The sequence below is a fragment of the Opisthorchis viverrini genome (genome assembly GCF_000715545.1).
Source record: "Opisthorchis viverrini unplaced genomic scaffold opera_v5_366, whole genome shotgun sequence".
Taxonomy (NCBI): domain Eukaryota; kingdom Metazoa; phylum Platyhelminthes; class Trematoda; order Opisthorchiida; family Opisthorchiidae; genus Opisthorchis; species Opisthorchis viverrini.
Genome location: NW_008752019.1, coordinates 180,461 through 198,715, shown reverse-complemented (window position 1 = coordinate 198,715; position 18,255 = coordinate 180,461). Strand labels below are relative to the sequence as shown.

General features: G+C 41.8%; 1 protein-coding gene across 1 annotated transcript; it reads left to right on the top strand.

Moving 5' to 3' along the window:
* Positions 1-6,295: 6,295 nt before the first annotated feature.
* On the top strand, positions 6,296-17,322 carry T265_15137 (hypothetical protein; the record flags this gene model as incomplete). Its single annotated transcript, XM_009176742.1, has 4 exons — positions 6,296-6,424; positions 11,915-12,063; positions 14,876-15,122; positions 16,840-17,322. Coding segments are annotated over 4 exons (1,008 nt in total), but the record flags the coding sequence as incomplete, so codon positions are not given.
* Positions 17,323-18,255: the final 933 nt, after the last annotated feature.

The following is an 18,255-nucleotide window of genomic DNA, read 5'->3' as shown; positions in this document are numbered from 1 at the left end:
GTGGTACACTACATAGGTCATTCTTCCAGTCAACAGGCGTTGCTCGATTTCCACTTGATGAGAACAAATGGCTGGTAAAAACCTGGTGAGCAGCCGTCGGTATCATCTACATGGTTAGGTCATGCTTCAGGTGGCAGTGGAAGACAAGTAATAATAATAATAATAATAATAATAATAATAATAATATCAAGGCCTTTTATAAGGGTACAGAGGCACATTTTTGCGGTGTGGGGTCACCTCAACTTGATGAAGATTCGGAACTACTTACCGTTAACCGGAGAGCTTCAATGCCATCCATGAAATTTGTTCTCTTGTGTGGAATTTTTTCTATTGGTATGAAATAGTAGCTTTTACCAATAACACATCCGGGACATCAAATTATTCGGGATTCGCTCCCTTATTTGTTCACACCTTACATTTGATTCATGCAGATCAAATCGCCAAACGAGTTTGGCGGAATACTGCTTATCAATTCAGGTTGCTTCATCTTTCTATTTACTTTTACAGACATGATGCCTCACGTGTAAGCTTCACCGGTGAATTCGTCCAAACTTACAATGAAAATTAATTCAGAATTTCCCTTGTTCCCATTTTCCATATATTGTGTTGAGTAAACTGAATAGGTGGTGTTGCTTGATTCACAGCATTCTGCTTGCTTGGTGCTTAAGAAGGAGGCGTTCTAGGTGGAGGTTTACCAAACGAGAAGAATTTGAAGCTGCGGGTGTATACTCAGGAATGGCATCCGAGTGAAGTGGAATCATAACTGATTCGGAGTTTTCCGGGTTATGGCAAGAATAGGGTTTTCAACGTGTTTTTGATCAATACTGAACAGGCAGATGAAAGCAGGTTCGATGAGGATGCCCTGTTTAGTCCGCGTTCGTTTCCGAGTCAACCACATCTCAGGTATGGTCGTGCCTTTCTGGTCAGTTGAGCGGGGTTGTTGCAGTCTGTCCTGATGATATCAGTCACATTCAAACGAGTTGAGTGATCAGATAAATTTGCTGAACAGGTCAACTTTTGGTCAAACGTTTTCTCTTGTGAGTTATTTCTCAACTGGCTAACACTTTTAACAGTTTTTTTTACAGACACGGCTACTGCATTATTCCTTTCATCAGTGAACTGTTCTTCATTCAGCCAGGCCTCTAATTTAGACTTCGCTATGTACCGCTCAACTGTGGACTGTAGATAGCACATGATGGAAGAGGGACATAGAACAACTCATTGAATAACAATTTTGCAGTAAATATCGCATTTTGTTTTTATATGAGAGCACGTTATCGTGGTAAATTTGGTGTTGTATAGCCGATAGACAGGTGAAAAAATATTCCACAAGGTCCTAGATTAGGCACTCTGACGACCACTACAAGGTTCATCTGGTGCTATTGAGCATCAGTCATTGATGTGCAAGAGCTTAATTCAGATTATGTGAAAAATTCTATCCTACTCGTGGAGATGTGACATATGGGGGAAAACTGATCGTAAAGCCTGCGAGTGGTCTATGTTCTGACGTCCAAGCTCCGCCCCCGCATCCGACGGAAGATGAAAGTTACTACGGAAATTATGAAACCGCTTTGCAGTGTTTGTTTACAATTGTTTAATGGTCAACAAACGTCCAAAAGTTTTGGGATGACGTGTGAGGATATTCGGTTTTCAAAACTCTGTGCAAATGAGATACTTACTCTCGTGCTCGATGGCTTATAACTACTTAGTTCGTATTCGCTGATAACTTCGCACCTAATGGCAATTTCATGGGTACCTTGTTTGTATTGCATGGGTGTCGGTCTGTTCGTCGAGCCTGCCCATTGCTGTTCAATCACCCGCCCAAGAACAAACGGAATCTCACCATCACAGTGCATCAAACGCGCGCTTCACTTCACATCCATAAAGACTTTTGGGATCCCTTCAAGGAGAGAAGTGCTTCATCAGGGTGTTACCAAGCAAATCACTTGTGTTCTAGTTGATGTCTTGCGTAACATGAAAGCGAAAGTGCAGGAAGTTAGTAAAATATCTTCACATGAAATAGGAGTCCTGTTTTTCTGTTTTGAAATATCCATTTTCCAATACCGGTACTTTCCGATATAAACGGTGGGTAATCAGCTCGTTGAAAGGACAGCAGGGAAGGCACACGAAAACAGTCGTTTCGCAGAGAACGAAAGTCCTCAGCATTTTCCACTAGAAAGACGCCGAATAGGACGAGGGCAGGCTTTCTGAAAGCAGGTACAAATTTATTCACAATGATAGAGCATAACGTTATATCATTTTGGTGAATGCCCAGATATTAGCTCGAGATCTAGCAACATAAGGTTCAGCATTCATTAAAGCACACTACTTGGCAATAGAGCAGTTATTAAACAAGAACCAGATGACTGCGAGACCTCTACGCTCACAACCCGGCGGGAAACCACATAACAAAGCAGTGACAGAAGATAAGGAAGGAACAATAGTTTAGACTGATTACTGGCTCTAGATTTGACGACCTTGAACAACAATGGAAAACGCAGGAGTGGTTTTGACGGTAAAAGAACTGTTTGAACCGACTAGTCACAGTATAAGTATCAGATACCTTTTGCACAAACTCAGGTACCGGAAAAAAGGCATCACAACTGTTTCACCTCGATCAGTGCGTAAACATTTACAATTCAATTGTTAAACTCAGTGGTCGAATAAACAACCCGAGAGCTGATAATGTCAACGTAAAAAAGCAAAGCTCATTGCATACGGGCTTGAAAGCCAATAGGGTTTTGAAAAAAACATTTCACTCTAAGAAGGCTGTCAGATAACTAATGAAATTTCGCTGAGCCAGAATCAGTATGTAATGTCCTCATGATACTGGTAAAAAAACGATCATTATGGGCTAAAATAGCTGTTGCATTTGTGTATGATTTTAGGCCTACACAATACGGTTACCAGTACGCATTCCATTTGCATGTTTAAATTTTTCACTTCACCGGGATCATAGGATAGAATTTGCGTCAGAGATTCTATAGAAATTAACTCGTCCAAATCGGGGGAACCTTACAGGTCCTTGGGATTGCCATTCAAAGTACGGCTTTGTGTACAATTAGTTTGTCAACCTTATGGGATCAACTTCCATTGTCTTTCATTAGCCTTTATTTCATTGACAAATCAGATAGCTTATTGTTTAACGCCATCTGTATTTGGCTTCTATAACTGGTGTGAACCATCGGTTTCGATGTAGGTCCAAAGATGTTTAGCTCCATCGGGCCGGTTATACTCGGCAGGTTCGAGTGGTGACAAGTGCACACTTGGGACTGAGATTAATTCTTCTGGGGCTGGCAAACTAAATTCGCACTTTCGACTAAATCTGTCGTTACTAGAATGCCCTAGTTGAATTTTAAGTGACAGACTCCCCATGTTTTTCGAATTAAAATACCGGTCTTTCAAAACAACCTGGCTGTCCGTCTGTAGACTCTGTTGACTTCCCGAGATCTCTTGAGATAATTATTTGGAGCACAACATATATCTCAAAACTGTACAAAAATATAAACTTCGGGAGCAGGATCCTTCAGACAGAGCGAAATATTCTCCTGGTACAGAACAGAAGGATGTCAAACCAGACTGATACAAACTACTAGCCCGGTGGTCGTGGGTCGGAACTCTGTGGAGCTTCGTGAGCCGCGCACTGTTGATCATCCCCAATAAGGATGGAACATCTATACAGGGCTTCTCGGCTTCTCAGCATAGACTAGATTCAGCCGTGGGACAAAATCTCAGTTGAAAATGACCAGATCTTCTACACAGCCATCGGTCAGTCAGATGTGTTTGAAGTGATGCCAAGCCAGGAAGCAGTCCCAGGGTGGTAGACCTGTATCCGTTTTTTTCCATGCCACTTATTTGGTTGTTACCAGCTTAGTTTCGAATATTCTATCAACTCGCCAGTCCCGTCTAGTCGTTCAGCTGGACGCGTTGAGGCTCATGGGACAGTTAGTTTAGCCTTTTCGTACCCACGCTGTTCTCATGGCATGAGGACTTATGAGGTAGACAGTGCTATCAATTTTCTCAGTTTTACTCACTATACCAGGCCATGTCCCATTTAAGCGCGCATGATACCTAATAGCCCCATATGCTCCTAATCTAATCAGTCAGAGGTGTTGAGCTGAAGGTAATGATATCTTTAGATTAAGAAATTAATCTATTCTTCCGTCAGTCCAGTCGCGATAAGTCAACTTGAAACTTCCATCCACCAACTACATAAGTGTCGATGTCCTTCAGACAAACAATAGCCACAAAAAACAGTCAAATCTGGTAACAAAGTGAACGTCACATGAAGAGTTCAATATATTCACCGAACATACAAGTTTCGTTGCATATTTTTAATCAGCCTGGCGGATGGACTATGTGGACCGTTCCCAAGTGCCGATGAATCCTTTTTTTTCGAATAAATCGAATGGCTGATGTGGGGAAGGTGTGAGCAGTCTATCAATACATATGTAGTGCATTACTTTATGAATACCACGAGTAATATCGTCAGGCTCAGAGAAGATTGTCATCGCTTTTCGTCACGCTGTGATACAAGCCGGACAGGACAGTTTATATATATATATATATATATATATATATATATATATATATATATATATATATATATATATATATATATATATATATATATATATATATATATATATATATATATATATATATATATATATATATATATATATATATATATATATATATATATATATATATATATATATATATATATATATATATATATATATATATATATATATATATATATATATATATATATATATATATATATATATATATATATATATATATATATATATATATATAAGAAAATGTTGGTAGCTCAGGTAGCGTAGATGATGGTCGTTGGCTTCTTCGCTGAGCTGGGCAATTTGATTGCAAACGTTTCATCACCAATCGAGGTGACATCATCAGTGCGTTATTGTGGAGCGTAGGAGTACGTAGCGGTGGGTTGGTGGTTGTACACAATTAAGTGTACAGTTAAGTTTAGAGATATCCAAGACTGCATTTAATTCATAAACGCACCTAGGTACCCAGTTTCACGTTCCATTTACTCATAATGAATATACCATTAGAACATTTAGACACATAATATAGTGGCTAAAACTTGGATTGATCACGAATAACCTCTGAACACTGCATTTTGAACAAATACCCAGGATCATCTTTAGGTAAGCAATTAATAGCACATTAAGTAAGTGATGCCAAGTAACCCAACTGGATCCTTTCCATACTAAGGGAGTGTTCCATACAAAGATCATCAACCCCTTAGTAGGAGTGATTCCCAAGTTTCCAGCTACTTGTAGCTGGATAGCTAGGGATCATTGTTTCCTGACAAGCGTGGCTGCTGCATACTTGGTTGCTGTTGCGAATCCAAATCATAACGGGTAGGATCACGGAGCAAAGGCAGTGAATCACAACTTCAGCAGATCCTGAGTTCGTTCATGGAACATCAAAATTGCTAAATTAGTGGATTCGCATTTAGCTGATACGATTTGCATGAATTCAGCAGTTTTTTAGAAAAAGGCTGTTCCGACCTTTCACTGTTGAGACAGGATGAATCAAGTATCGTAGAGAGAGATTTTAGCCCACATGCACATAGAACAAATCCCAAGGGTGGGCACCAACCGCTCAGCGTGTTATCTGCTAGTAACTAATCAGATCCTTCGGGTATTGTTCATTGGTCTTCACAATGTATTTGATTCCTAAAACCTCGTGAATTTGGAATCTATGGGGCTCCAATAACAACCGCTAATACGATTCTGAACTCCAGCCTGGAAAGAATGAACTGCCTTGTGGGTCTAAGGTTCCTGATAGTCAAATCTTTCTTAATTACCATCGCGTTATGCTGCAGGACCACACATTATCACACATTAAATGAGGATTTGTGAGCGCTAAAGATGAGCAAACCAACCATTTCCAGGTGGTAAACTTGGCTTACCAAATCAACCAATAGGTGCAGGTCTCAGCCCACAAACCAAATTTACCCGTGGGATTCTGATGGTCAGAGTTCTCGTGTATAGTAAGTAGACGAAGAATTACGCGACAATTCACCGATTTTCACATGATGCCTTTCGATAAATGACAAGGGCATCCTGAGATGAGGCTATTGGGTAGCCTACATCTCCTACCTAAACAGACCGTTTTTACCTAAAATCACGAACCTGGTTAGGATTGAAAATGCTCCAATGTATCTTACTACTGCATGTCTAGTTCAGCTGCACATACTATTGGATATTTGAGTAAAATGAGTTGTTTTTCGTCGTCTCCTAATAGGGAACTCCACGTTCTTTTGGAATCGAAGTCATCTGAGAGTCCCAGTTTGGAATTATCCTACTCTGTGGAGCGTGCCACCTGGAATCCATGCTACGACATTCGTCTGTCAAGCTCATCTGCAACGCTACAGGTAAGATCCATTTTCTGTGCGAAGCTTGTCAAACGCAGTGATAGCGGTCTGTTTCCCCCGAACAAATCTCCACAAAAACTGGAGCGTAACAACATAGCGGTTTACTTCCGACGACTCCTTTAGTTAACGCAAACAAACGGTACCATTTTCTGCACGCTGAGAGTTTAATCGACACGCACTGTTGCCTAGATTATAAAAAGGACTTTGACTGTGGAGAGGATTTTTTGTCTAAGAAGAACGATTCTTCAACACCTATGGCATCAGCGAAAAAGTAGTCAGTCATTTTAGGAATTACAGTATGAGATCATCTGCCGGTTGTTGTAATCCCTTGTGTGGACTGAGGATCATTTCTTTACTCTGATTTTCATCTTGGCCCCAATGTCTGGCTGTGTCTCCTCTGTTGTCCCATTTTCCGGTGACCGGAACTTTGCCAGCTGGAACCAACTTACACTTTACACACGTTTATAGCTCATAAACTGACTGGCTGATTTGCATGTGGGGTGGGTCCTCACTGAAAATCGAGGAATCATGACACAACTGTCTCATTCCTTTTTGGGAGTCCTTAATGGCGAGAATTTTACAGATCCCTTATCTCTCTGGTCTAACAAAGTACTAGGCGCTCATGAGAAATCATCCAGAAGTTCGGTTCATACTTAGGCACAGTGTTGCACCAAATTTCTTCCACGTATGATCAGGTGTTATCAATCTTCTATCCCAGAAACCTTACCTCGAGAAGCCAGGACCCTTGGGCCACGTGACCCGAACTGAATCATTAAACAACTGCAAGATAATGTTTCCATCTATTTTCGACTTGATCACACTGCTAATCAACTACTCATGGACGAACGACATAGTGTTAAACTACCAGCCTGAAGACTTTGGTTAGTCTCCCAAGATGTAATTGGAATGCGCGCCGCTGGTAATTCTCAACAAAGGTGGAACAGCTGTTCAGCGCTCCCGGATTTTTAAAACGAGGTGACCACTGGTAAAGAGGAAACTCGACCTGAAGCACCACCATCTATTTTACCTATAAAAGCACTAGTGGGTTCATTCACTCTAGTCTAACCGCTAGGTGTTTGTCTTCTCGAATATGTGAGCATGAAAGACACGCGGTTTAGGTTGTTGGTCTGTTCGCCGAGCTTGGCAGTTCGATTGCAAACCAAGCAGTGCACCCGAGCTACCTACATTCCACAACATTGCCAACACGGAGTTTAGTTTTTATACTTCCATCCAAAAATGATTAGTTGTGAGGAGTACTTGCCTTGTCGTTTCCTGTGGTACACAGCTACCTACACAACATTGCCAACACGGAGTTTAGTTTTTATACTTCCATCCAAAAATGATTAGTTGTGAGGAGTACTTGCCTTGTCGTTTCCTGTGGTACACTATCAAAAAGACGTAGTGTATGATTTCTGAATCAATATCTAAAGCTATCTGATTCACTCTCAAAACACTCTGTTCCCCTCGAAGGAACCTAATTCAAGTGATTTCACATCAGTATCGACCACGAAAAATTGTTTTCTCCGTGGCCAAAGAGAAGCACACCTACTCGTTAGGACTACAACTCGTTAAGGCGACAACGTATATAAACACCGAAAACGAGTGAATGAGTTGGCTGATTTAAACGAACCTTCGGTTTTTTGTCAGTAAGATGACGCTCAATTGTTGAGGGAATTGTCACTTCACTTAACTGAGTTACGTTCGCTCGAGCGACAGAATTCCACCTCAAGGGAAAATGGGCAAGCGCTTTCAGTTAGCAAGTTTAATGAACTCAGTTTTTGTCTGAAATGCTTGACCAGTGTGGCTGCAACTGTCTCTCCTTTGTCGATTCCCTGGGGACGAAGCTTAATGTCTTATTGACTGAAAATAGGTACTCGGAGGTTTCGGTAGGATTCGACCTAGTCTAAGCAATTGTGAACAGAATGAGTAATCTTAGATTTTTCGATAAGAACAGATTTTATTTTTCAAGAAGGACAAGGGTTTTAGAAGACAGCCTTCTATTGATTTTCTGAGTAAGGCAACTCACTTGGCTAGATTTTCACATCAGACTGGATACTCCAGATTTCGCATCTATGTAAAAAACTTCCCCAAGAGAAAATTCCAAACTAATAGATAGAAAGGCAGAAACTTTTTTGAGCCGTATTGGTACTTTTCTACCTTCTCACACAAAAGGAAGGTGAAAACCACAGCAAAATTAGGCGTATTTTCTATCAAGTAACGTTAGGTAGCCGATGGATTTAGCGCACTCAGTCACTGGCATATGGGGACCCACGGGGGGAAACGGAGGAAGTCAAAGACAAAGCGACTTTCCTCCCAGTATTCAAAGGTTGATACGTGCCCTAAAATGGTTTCCACATGTTCAGCTTGTTCGTTGCTTTGAAGTCAGAATGCATGTCTGACTATGAGCGCTTGCGCTACAGTTACAGGGACATAGCAGAGTCAAATGCCATCGGTCGGCCATCTAATAAAGTGTTTTTCTACCATTTATCCGCTTTTTCGGAGTAAGGCTCGCCACACCCAAGATGACCAGAATTTCAACACATTCAATATGTAAATTAGAGCAGCCCAGAGACTTTCATAAGAGCTTCCCAAAAGTCGAAGTTGTTTACTCTTTATTGACCGTGGTTCGATTTTCGGCCCTTGTGAATTAGCTCCTTTAATAACCCACAATTTTAGTATTAGCGCTCCTTTTTGAGGAAAACCAACTTTTGAACATATATTCAGTATGAATAACCTTTTACCGTTCTAGAAAATGAATGAAGACATCCGACATTCTCTCTGTCATTTGGACCGGTCCGTTTTTTATCCAAACGGGGCAGTTGTTCTCGTTTTCAGTTGTTGTGAAAAAGGCCGGTTAATGGTACAACACATGAAGATATTAGGAGGCGGCTAGCCTGAGTTAATCACTGATCGTAACATAGCATAAACGAGCGATTCAGTCGGGTCCCTCTTGAACTTCATTATAATTGAAAAATGAATGCAAAATTCTTACAGTTTAGTGTTAAAGTAGAACACTATTTTGGTGCGAACCAATGGACCAAAACATTCTGACGACCCCTAAGAAATGTGAAACGGGATGTGTACTGCCGAAGTTCTTTCAGCAACCCTATGAATGATGTGTTTTGCCAGGAAGATATTCATGTCCAGTTCAGCGATTTCTCAACGCAGCCACTCTTACTCTTACATCAGCCGTCTAATCTGTAGACACCTTGTTTACTAGATGTTTATTCCCTTTGCTAATACTGACTTCGTTTGTACAGTGGGGCATTCACAGATATTTTAATCCTTTTGGTAGGTTCGGTAGTGCATGCCTTCTCACTGAAAGATATCGCCGAATATCTGAAGAAGTTTTATGCAGAGCTTATTCCAGCTTCAAAGCTCCTTATACTGCGATCAGTCCATGAGTGATTCAGTAAAAGAACCTCACCAAATGAGTGAAATTTCTTTATGAAAAGTCATCACTCAAAAAGCCAGTCAACAATTGACCACGTGATACGGTTTTAACGATTGGAAAATGTGTGGAACCAGATCCTAAGAATTAACCACTGCTGTTCAGCCGCTCGCAGCCAAAGATTTGTGTTCAGCCTCTGTCGCGAGTTCGAGACTACCTGTAGTTCCGTGAGCTGCGTACTGTTGGTGATTCCCAATGGGGTTTTTCAGCATACGTTGGCTTCCCTTACATTACGGAATTTCTGTTGACAATCTCTCATGTAGATAAAGGCCCAGAATTGAGAAATTTAGAAACCCTTCTCTCGACGAAGTCACAAAGAAGGAGACTGCTTCACTCCACTGTAATTCCTTGACGTTCAGGTTGAGTGACCGTCTACTGCTAACCTCTGCAGTTGCATCAGTAACTTCATAGGCACTGCTATGCTGAATAAACCAGCTAATTCGTGTGCTCAATGTAATCTTCCTTTGTCTTTTTAAAAGCGAGTTGTTGATATAAATTTTCACATTTTACTTAATATATATTCTGGTTCACTACTTCATTTGTAGGCTTCAAGAGTAATTAAACCAACTACGACAAATTCAAGGCTTTTCAGTTAGACTAAGCTGTAGTCACCTTGCAGTGAGCAGCTCGTTTCGGTAGACATATAGCCCTCTTTGGTCACAAAATTTTCCACAATAACGTGACTAATTATCTTTCAATCTAAACAGCCCATTGAAATTGTTTTTCTTTATGTTGTTAGTGAGACAAGAACTACGCAGTGTGACTTGTACTTGAAATTAGGTTCAGTAGAAATAACCTTGTATCTAACCCACTGTCAGCCGCTGCCAATTCGGTCAGTTGATTGTTCCAGTTTGCCTCTTCGACGGAAGATCAATAGTGTATCTCAACATGATCGTTGCAAGTCATTCACAAAACGTCATTTCCATCTAAAATCACTGTAGTCGGATTCTTTGCAGGAACTCCTAAGAACCTTAGAAAACAGTCATCACTGAAGTTATGTTGTGATGAGGAACCCCCTGATGTATAGCCTACTTACAAAAACTAGGAGGAATGAATGTAGGGAAGAGTACTTAAAAATTATGGGAAAAGCATACGCCGGCATAATCTGAGTGTTGTATTACTTCCTTTTCGTCTGCATTTCCTTGAGCTACGGCAAGGATTTTGTCTAGGGAAGTAAACGGACGCCAAATTTCGTAAACAAGATCGTCCAAAACCATTGTTTCCGAATTCAAGTGGAATAAATTGTCGTCCCTCAGCAGTTGAATGTGTCCTCCTCATTTTTCTTCCAATTGGCATTGGCGGTATAATGGATGGCATTTTGTGCCCTAACATATAGGGTAGTGTACCCTTCGACTACGGATTCTAAAGTCCCTCCGAACACCATTTATTGGCGAGTCCATTTGGGTTTCTATGAAACCATACATAACAACTGTAAATCAAGGAATGACTGTACAGGTTCATTTCCGTTACTACTGTACCACCAAATGGTTTCCTTAGGTTTATTATTCACACGCTATGTCACAGAATCTCACGTAATTCCTGAGAAGAAAATATGATTGACAATCTTTGCACTATTTTAGAATTCGATGAACTCGATCGACTCGTTCCATCCAGGTCGATTTAGTCAGCAAAGTTGTTCACAGGCGCGTCCAAAAGATAATCTATTTTCAGGACCTAAATATGCGTTCGCTGTCGGGGACAGTTGTTTTTCAGCGTTTGCTTTAAACGTGATCCACTTTACTCTCAGATCAGGATTCCGAAGCTGTTAAATGATCCTCCAAATACACAGAAAGGCTTTGAATCCGCTTCAAAAAGCCCTCCAAAGTATTTGGTGTTGACCGACGAAGCGTCCAAGAATTACAGCATTTGGCTTTCTCTGATGATTTCTTGAGAAAAGAGCATAATCTAGTTGACTGAAAGTCTTGAACAATAATACTTTTAGTGAATTGAGATGGAGTCGAAATGGCTGTATTGTCTTTGTCTATCACTGGCAAGTTTTGGACACAGCTTCACTTTGTCCTACTCACACTTTCAAACAGATAACTTACTACGGTTTGGTATCACAAACAACGGGGGAAGATTGGGAGCCAGACAAGCTGACACTTTCAACTGTGCACCCGTCTCGCACAGCCCGGTGGCGCATTCCAGAACTAAAGGAGGAGCGGCTCACATTCAAAGACGAAGACAGGTTAGTTTGTGTCTCCAGTTGGCTGTCACTTTCCTCCGAGCGGCAGAAAATATTCCGTAATCCTTTACTGAAAGAGTGGTAGATTGGTAATGGTAGCTCCGCTCACACATAAGACTTTTCTGGAGATAAATTCTGATATGACAGAACAGTACCATTCAGTCCTATTTTTTAACAGGTAATCACTATGCAAAATAAAAGCCGTGTAAGTGAAAGCTCGACAAAGCATAAAACAACTTAAATGCACTAATCCTCCCGAGTAATAGCCTCCTGTGGAACTTGGTAAGGCTGGTATTTCCTGGCACTGGAGAAGTCAGTCCTGGTTTCACGTGACAAATACTTGCCTCACAAAGAATATATCGTCCTCTTGGGTTTCAAATGATTCTTTCAATAAAAATTGTTAAAATAGATGGTGCCTTGCCCAACAATCCAGTGGTGAAATTCAGATGATCACATTGGGGGAAAGGTCTCTAATAGAATGAACGAATCGGAGAGACCAGTGCAGTGCATGCTGTGTGTTTCGTCTGCAAATGAAAGCCTTCAAATACAGTCGGTTCGGTCACAACGGGCTTTTGTTCGACTGGTTAGGGGGGGGGGGGGTTAGACAATCCACTTAGGGTCTGAGGTGTGTTTCTCTTGGTCACAACCACAAAATGAAGGGACCACAACAATCTTATCGATCCGCATGAAACAGGTCCACTTCCTTCAAATTCCTCTAATGAACCAGTGGTTTTGATCCGAATAAGCTGGACTGATTCTGTGATACACTGTACCATTCCTGCTGGCTCACATTTTCATCGGCAGATGAAATCTCATCGAAAATCCCAAAATAGAATAACGTTTATATACTTAGCTCATCAGATTTGCAGAAATATATAACAAATAATGCAAATAAGGTTCACAGAAATCGTGGTAAAACCAGGGGAGCATTTCCTTGCACTCCAACCAACAAATACTGGATTCAGTTGGCTGTTGCTGCCAAAGCATGCTTTATCCGTACGGTCGTAACACACGAAGTAACTTTCATCGCATCGTTCAGCTGTAGCACCCTTTCGGTGCTCAACCGCCATGTCACCAGAAGGAAGCACGAGGGCTGGGATAATGCCAGGTTACCCAAGCATAGACAGGGGAAGTCGCGAAGCGGAGGTCGGATTCGAACCATGAACTTTCCGGTCAGTAAATTCGCGCTATAACCACTGAGCCATCTCGCTTCGCTTTCAACGCACAATGTAAGTAGATATTGAACCTGGAGTGCTCTCTTTGCTCCGCAGCTTTATTGTAGCCTGTTACAAGCCATTCGAACAATCCAAGGAGACTGAAAAGCTTAAAATCATACACAGAGCGTGTTAGGCAATGCGTTTCTTTGGTTTTCTAGGTCATTATTGTAACCCTTTGCTTGGGTTTCGTAATATAGAATGGTGGGGAATAAGATTTGTAGGCAGCCAAAAATGTTCATCAGATTCACCAGAAGTATTTTGTTACAGCTATTTTTCATCATATTCCCATCTTTGTCTACACGCAACGTGCGAAGGGGTCGATTTCAGTTGCCAGTTTATTGTTTGGTTGATAGCTACCAAATGGGGGGGGACATGGTGATATCGGCATCAATGGATGGGTGTCTCGCACTGAGTTATTGCGACCGGACCGGGTAGGGCGGTGGGTGAACAGTTTATCATGTCCATATAACACAGTGCACCAATGCGGTTCACCGTTTCTAGAACAAAAGTTTGTGATGCGTTTGTTACGTTTCTCAGCTGGATGTCATTTGCTCAATCAACTGGTGTTCCACTTATCACCAATCGGACCATGGCTAAGTGTAGCCTACAACGGTGGGAATATCCAGAGATGGGACAGCAGTATGGGCTGCAGTGTTGATTGGGGCTTCGAAACCAAGACAATGCCAACTGCCTAGTTCTTGTCATTTGCGCAGACGAATGCTGGGCTCACTTTAATTCCTTGCCTATGGAAGTCCAATTTGCAGTCCGAGAAGTCATTCCGATGTGCGTGTCTGAAAAAAAGGCTCGAACTAAATGATTTTTGTCACCCGGTTTTTCAGTGAGGCCTCGCAGTATCGAAGTGCACGTAAACTGATCAAAGGTTTTTTTTTAGGAAATTCAAGAAAGTCGGCTGGTCAATAATGAGGTGATAGGGTTTCAAAATACGTCAGAAGAATGATTTCGGCACCCTGGCCCTACCGCCGTAAATAGCGGGGACAACATTCAACATTCTGGAAATCCAATAGAAAATTGATGTGGTGGTAAAGTTTCGTTTGCTTACCTGGTGTAAGGCACTTCATACAAACTTAACTACGAGAAAATGAATACAAAGATAGATATTCTGGCTCATGGCAAAACCTTGAACTACTACGGAATTGGCCGCGAACTTTCAAAATACCCTAGATTGCGCCGGGTTTATCTCTCCTTCGATTGAAGGCCTCTTAAAGTTAAATTAATCCATCCAAGGATTACTCTCGGAATGCCTTGAGAAACCCAGGCCAGCTTAACTTGCTTTCGGTAGATCTTAAAATGGAAAAGTAATAGCTTGAGCACTTTCTATTTAACTGTGAAGCTAGCAAGTATATCGCCAGAAAACAGAAGTTACCTGCAGTCAGGAGTTAGACACGGAAAACTGCAAAATAAGTGCCAGAAATATTCTATAAGGAAACAATGCTATGGATTTCAAGGTAACAGCAAGTACGCGATGCATTTTCACAAGTGTTGGTCAGTGACTGTGCGATATAATTTGGGCATCCGGAATTTATTATGAAGGAATACCACTGACTTCGCATTTTTGTTCTTTGTTTTTTTTGTGTCAGCCATAGTAGACGGGCGGGTGTCATGCGTCGAGTCGGTATTGATAAAGCATGCCGAAAGCTCAAGTCGCGTTCGCTAAATTGCGAAACTTATGAAGAATCACAGGTCCAGCCGATCGACGAGGCAGCCGTGTACTTGACAGAAAGTGCTTGTTGCAGTACCGGCATAAGACCAGTGTGCTTAATCCCAAGCCAAGGGCAATCGGACCCGGTTGCAACTCGCAAGGATCAATTTAAACCTACAATACCGGTGAGCTGACTCAATAGTCAACATAAATTGTACTTCACTTACCTCATGCTTAGAAATGCAACAGATGTCATATTTTGTGGAACCAACAACATGTCATAGCTTAAATTTCTGCAGGTAAATAGGCAGAAAATAAGATATTGTTGTCATCTTATCAGGGGAGATTCCGCTTGACTATCCGCTGTCCCTAATCAGCAAGCGCGAGTCCACTTCTAAGGACCTAGTGAATGCTTCTGGTGATCTGGCACTACATTCAAGCTAACATTGAGTGGTTGTCCACAAAAGCAAATCCGACATAGATGATCATCGTCGAAGTAAGCAGAATTTCGTGCAGCAATAACCCCAGTTTTGCATTCCTCTCCTTGTTTAACTCCAACCTACCGATTATTCTCTGGCTTGGTTCACACTCCGATTCACTAACGGATTTCAAACATAAGTACCACAAATAAAATTCTCGGTTCGCGCATCGATTGCTCACCAAACATGTCCAGAATGGTAATTCATGCAAACCGTATATTCCTAGTGCAGTTCTAAAGTAAAATGATTATGGGATTAGTAGTCCGTCCTTGAACTTGACTATAAAACTGGACTATACCAGTCGACCCGGTGCAGTTTGGTTATTACCACACATACTTCATGGTGCTGCTTGTGGAGCACTCTGACAGGGTTATTACCATACTTCATGGTGCTGCTTGTGGAGCACTCTGACAGTTCTGTGGTCCGGAAAACAGGTCGAGGAAGAACCAAGAGGAAACAAACAGACAAAACAGTCCAACAAACGTGCCCATCACAACATGAAGCCCCAAATCAGAGGCAACATATGAACTTGTAGAAATAGGGATGTCAGTGGGACACGAGTCTGGACAGTAGTCAAGACAGACTGTCCCAATCATGTTTTGCAGAGAGCCTTTGGAAATGGACCAGAGGAGAATGGTGAGCGACGGATGCCATGTTGGTCTGTTGACCTAAATGCACATATACTGCGTTATTATTGAGCTCGATAATAACACATTCTTCTACAGAGTATCGGTCATGGCTCAATGAAACAGAGACGCCACACCAGATTGGTTCATGCCCAGCAGAAGTCCAGCAAATCAGTTTCGAACTACGTATCAATATCCTCCTCTGACCATAAAACGACACAGGTTACTCCTTGTAAACGGTGGGTTCCTGAGAATGTCACAATTTTTTTGCTCTTAGGTGGTGGAATATTTGTTCGATCTCGTCCACCTCAAAATCATCAGTTTGAATAAGACACCGGACTCTTCTGAGGTGGATTATATGCCTTTCCAACTGTGATTTCATTATCATCACTAGGATGATATCAGTGTTCAAACACTATTGTTAGGAAAGGAGGAACAGTGAACGGGGAGGGGACTTGGTGCTAGCCCTTCACAACCGTTCCAAGGTGTATAAACCTCCGGACACCCATTCAGGCAATCTGGATAAGAACTGATAACAACGGAGCCCTTGACATAAATATGCAGCCATATCCTGTAGCTTTTTAACCAGGTACGGTGAGGATCAGTGGACTTTGACAGCACCCAGACTTTTCCCACTCTCTTCAATATCCCACTTCCAGTTCAAAGGATCTTTTAAAAACGTACGCTGGTCTTTGTGCTCAAGAATGATAGCTGATAGACTAAAGTTTGTCATACATTGAGTTCAACAGGCCCGGTTCATTAACGTGCTGAATTTTGTTCTGGTTTATCTAACACAGAGAAAGTGGCTGGGCACCAGTGCTGAGACGGATATTATATACGAACTTGAAAAAAGCCGCAATCAAACGCTAATGGACCTTCACCGTTCTGATCCACGCTGTACTACGACAGCGAAGGAGGAGCACCAAACCGCCGATTCCACCCAGACTCCCGAAAATCTCACTTTGTCTCGGTATAACTTTATGATGGGCTACGAGAACGACTGCGTTCCGAATGCAATGACGTGCTCCAGCCTCCCTCCAGGGATTCATTTTCCCTCACTCACTTACGAAGTAAACAACAAACCGCTGTCCATCAGAGGAAACGGAGAGCCACAACGAGTCACTCTGGGCACTCTGGAGTTTCGCCCCTCGCTGGAATATGTCACTATACCAAAGCTGCTTCCAAAAGCGTTTTTAAGAGTTCGTATGCATAATACATCGGAATTCGCGTTACTTGAAGGTCCAGCCAGTGTTTACCTCGACAACAGTTTCAACGGAAAAGTGAGTATTGATCAATGATGCGGTCCTCCTGATGCGAAACGGCTGGTAGTGACCACGTTTGTTTTTCATAACTCTGATACACAAAAATATTGACAGAGCAATATTTGTGGATGCAGTGTAGTAAGTGTCACGTTATGAAGTTCTTAGTTGCCTGTGAATAACCATATTAGCCGTAGAAGTTATTTTTTCTGTATCGGTACTCAGAATAGACTATAGACTGTGCACATCTAGTAAGGAGCGTGGTGAATCTGTGAACTATGTTGTATGTTGATAGCATTTAGTCACACACCTCTCTGGGCATAGTCATACTCAGGTAAGTTACCGTGGAGCATCTACTGTGATCCTACTCACCAACTCGTTCTCCATCTTGCTGGTGCTTGTTAATGATCAGTGCTTACTAGAAACAGCACAAGGTTAATGACAATTTGCATTGAATCAACTTTTGGGGACAGTATCTTCGAAGAAACACTTTAGCGGATACCAAAATTGGCTGCTCAACTGGATTTTTCCCCTGGTTTTGCTACAAACCATCATTCTATCCCACACAGTCTGCCCCTTGCTAACGAAAATTCAGGTTTTTGCAGGCGCCTTCGCCGTATGCTGAGCCGGAAAGTGCTGCATATTTCAGTCACCTTGCGAATTAGCAACTAAAAAATCGGGACAATGGATCCATTATGCGGGGTCACTGTGAGATTAGAAGAAAGCCGATCGCAACATGATACGGTCGTAACGGTCGGAATAACTATGAATACTGATTTGTCACTGCATTGCTTCTCACTGTCTTCTAGTCCCAAGATATCCACCTCGAGATGTGGTTGTTTTCAAGAAACATAGGTTATACCCAGCCAATCCAGGTCAGGAAGAACCAGCTGGTGCTATGTACCAATGTCACAGCAGGCTAAAGATTAATATTGAAAAACCACTATCAATGGT